Source organism: Pimephales promelas, chromosome 12, assembly GCF_988280905.1.
Source record: "Pimephales promelas chromosome 12, fPimPro1.hap1.1, whole genome shotgun sequence".
NCBI lineage: Eukaryota > Metazoa > Chordata > Actinopteri > Cypriniformes > Leuciscidae > Pimephales > Pimephales promelas.
Window position 1 is genome coordinate 17,022,377 of NC_142780.1, and position 3,840 is coordinate 17,026,216.

Here is a 3,840-nt window from a genome sequence, read left to right on the forward strand (position 1 = left end):
ATATACAGTATATATTTTAGAACAAAATGTATGCAGGGTTGAGGATTGACTAGTTACAGGTACGTTTAATTAAATTGTGTTATTAAATTACAATTTAGTTAGTTTTTTACTGAGGTAAAATGTGTAATTCAATTAGTTACTAATCAAATTAAAAGGAAATTGCTCTACATTGATAAAGTAATCCAACTAAAATAATCCAAACCACATTTATTAAGGTTTGACTTATAACAGTGAGCAATTACATTAGTAGGAAATGATGATGCATGTCTGTACTGATAGATCCAAGTTCCTGAGAATATCTGCCCGATTGTTGCTCACAACATGTGTTAGTCACATCAGGAACTTCCCTTCACTGCTTAATACAGTACCTTTTTTTCCCCCATTCACAGCAACTGGACTTGCACTCCTGTCCTAAGCCTATTGTTTTCATCCTCCACTCCTTCCTATCAGCCAAGATTGCAAGATTAGGATTGGTAGCCTGAGACTGAACTGTCATAGACTGAAACAGTGACGTGATTATTTCAACACTGAGAAGGGAAATCCAGAACGAGAGGTGGAACCCGCAAGACTGAGTGAGGACGATGATGCAGAACTCACGCTGTAGCAGACCTCTGAATGATTTCAATTGCATTTCAGTAATGATAAACTATGTATTTTTCAGAGAAAAATCAATGTGAAATTGTATTTCACTATAATTAATATTTCAAGAGAGAAAAAAAATAATCAAACTATATAATGAACACTAGCTCGTGATTGGAACTGGAAGTATTATTTTAGAATCCAATACAGCAGAATATTCAGCACTTACAGTACCATTAACTTCTATATAACGGTAAGGAAGGCGGCCATCTGTATGACAGCTGTCTGAGTTATTGCATCTGTCTGGCAGCTTATGTGGATTAAAGAAAGGTTAGTTTAAACCCTGTTAATGCACATAAAAGTTGAAACATCTTGTTTAGTTTCTGGTGCTTTCACTCGGGAAATGCACTACACCGACGGTTGAGCAGAATCAACAAGGACATTCTAGAGTGCCGGTCATCAAAGAGGCATGTCAACAAACTGTCTGCTTTCACAAGGCCTTTGTGACAAAAGGGGAAAATCGAGACAGGGTCAGCCCTCCCCTTCAGAACAGTGTATCTGTTTCCACAGACAAATGGAGTTTCGGTGGCTTTAACGGACGTTTCACTTCTAAAATCAGGAGTACAAACCTGTGACATGCAAGAGAAAACTTTAGAAACGCCGCCACATTTGTGTAGTTGTTTTTTTTTTTAATATTCATCAGAAGAATGTTCTCAAATTACTGCGGTATGTGCATGCATGTACGTTCGCATAACTATTGTGGAGGCTCAGATTCGCTCTCGGTGGCCCGTGGTCATATACAAACACAAAGGCCATTGAAGTACTTCAGATGTCAGATTATGAATTAGAGCACTCGAGAATTTCCAAGTTAACCAGCAATTAGTGTCCATTGTTTGGGCACCGATCGTTCCCAGAGCACTCCTCCATTGTGGGGGTCATGTGTTTGGGGACAGTAGGGCCCCTGTGGCAAAGCCTTTGTCTCATCTGTGAAACCGTCCCAGCCACATTCCAGTACACATGACAGATCCAAGAGTCACAGGCCTGGGAACCTGCTTTCGACAGTAAAGGGATATTTCAGTCTAAAATTAAATTTCTTTCATTTTCTCACCCTCGTGTCATTACAAACTCGATTTGACCACAAAAGATAATGAATTTGAAGAATGATTATGTTCGAATTATGAAAGTCAATTAAATTTTGAAAGTCCAAGACTATCAAGCTCCATAAGCACATAGTGTGAAGTTATGATGTGTTCAAGCCAAGCTGGAACATACTCAGACTCAAAATTGTGCATTTGTATGGCAACACTGTTAATGTCAAAGTGAATCTGAGTTTGAGACTTTGAGTGCTCAAAAGACAAAACCACAATACAAATAACAGTTGTAATGCAAATGCATTTGTTAAAACAATTTATGTAGTGTAACATTAGACTAATAAACTTTGTGCTTGCTTGACTAAGCTATTGTATGTCAAGTTTCAGATTATTCTTTTGTTAAAAACATAGTTATTAATAATAAATACTAACAAATTTAAACAAATATTATGTAATAACTAGATTTTATTGCTGAGGCAGCTGGCATTGCTTTTCCACATGATGTGATAGTGGTCAGGTGGTACAAGTCAGAGCTTTCAAGTTGTAATTACAAGTTCTAGGATGTAAATGCTTTTTACAAGTACATCTCGTAATTACTGTAAATTTGACCTGATGTGAACGGCCTTTAATACATACGACTTATTTAAGTCTACTGAAGCGATTTTACTTTTTTATTACTTTTTATTACTGCGATTTTAATACTTTTTATTCATTCTTAAACAAATGAAAACACTGGTCAATGCAAATACAAATATTGTGAAATATTTAAACTAAGGATGCAGATTATCGACTAATTCATTAATCGTCAGTTGACCGAGCTTATCGATCGATTATCGATTAACTGATAATTGGCTATTTTCCTGAGGATGTCAATTTCTCACGTTATCAAATGTCTTTAACGTAAAAAGCTAAATATTACTTATATACTGAATAAAAATGCATGTTATATTGCTCAATTGATATTTTATTGTAACAGTTGAGATACGGTACAGATAATGGCATTTATGTAGTTTAAATAAATTCCAAAAAAAAAATAAAAAATACATAAAACACTGGCTCACCTGTTGCATGTGAAACATTAACCTGTTAACTGTCACCCCCCCTTTTTTGAATAGACATGAAAATGCACATTTCGAACTTAAATGGTTGTAATTCAAGAATGCTTTGGAATATAGACATATGATTGGTCTTGTTTTAAAGAAGACATTGGCAGATTTTTGTAGAAGTGAAATAAATTAAGAAAGTGAAACAGAAAAAAAGTTATAGAAGTTTGAGTTTATGGAAATGTACAATGTAAAAATATTAATTATTCATATTTTACATAAAATATATATTTTCAAAACCTGGGCTACTCTAAAATGGCAGAAAGATCAAAGCCAAAAATCTGAACAAGTTGTGTTTCAAATTTTAGGTTGATATCTCAAAAAATGAGCTTTCAGTAAGATTTTGTTTGAGCGCAGTACCAAACTTTTTCACTAGGGCACAATCAGACTCCATTACTGCCCATATAAGGGCGCCTGCATTTCCATTCGTGTTTTGAGTGATATGAACCATTATTTTCACAATTTTCATACAATTTCTGAAGTAGAGATCCTATTCAGAAGTAGCATGGGAAGTTTGGCAGATTTTGATATGAATTGAACCTCTAAGAAACACATACAAAGAACATGCATGTAAGTCATAGCTAGCTGCCACGTCACAAATGGTGAATTTATTATTTTTTTCTTGATATTTCAAACTTTTCAGACCTTTTTTTTCCAAAATAATTGAATGGATTCTATCTTTTGAACTTTTGGCATGAAAACAAACTGAGGTATCTACCATTTTTTTTAATGATTTTTCATGTTTACTGCTATTTTAAAATAAAGGTCTGGACACGCCTTATGAGTATGAAAATATTCTTTTTTTATATTGATAAATTATGGCTCCTCTGTAATATATTTTGAAAATCAGTCACCAAATATGGAAACTAGAGATTGTAAGCTTTCAAATGATATATAGTTTGTCAATATTATTTAAGGTATTTACTAAGATATTATTGTTTTAAAAATATAGTGGCAAACGTCCCACCTGTGGGACGGTGACAGTTAAGTGGTTAAGCAATATACAATACATTTTAAATAAAAAACTATATGAGTAGGCTTAGCCTACACCATATTAAGCCTACATA

The 3,840-nt window shown here is 34.1% G+C and overlaps 1 protein-coding gene across 1 annotated transcript in view; it reads left to right on the top strand.

Annotated features, from left to right (window-relative positions):
• Nucleotides 1–1,709, top strand: part of sntb1 (syntrophin, basic 1) — a 64,281-nt gene extending 62,572 nt beyond the window's left edge. Inside the window, exon 7 of the mRNA XM_089117572.1 lies at nt 390–1,709. Within this exon, the coding sequence (XP_088973698.1) occupies nt 390–482 (93 nt within the window). The 3' untranslated portion in view covers nt 483–1,709. The remainder of the gene's footprint in view (nt 1–389) is intronic.
• The last annotated feature ends 2,131 nt before the right edge of the window (nt 1,710–3,840 follow it).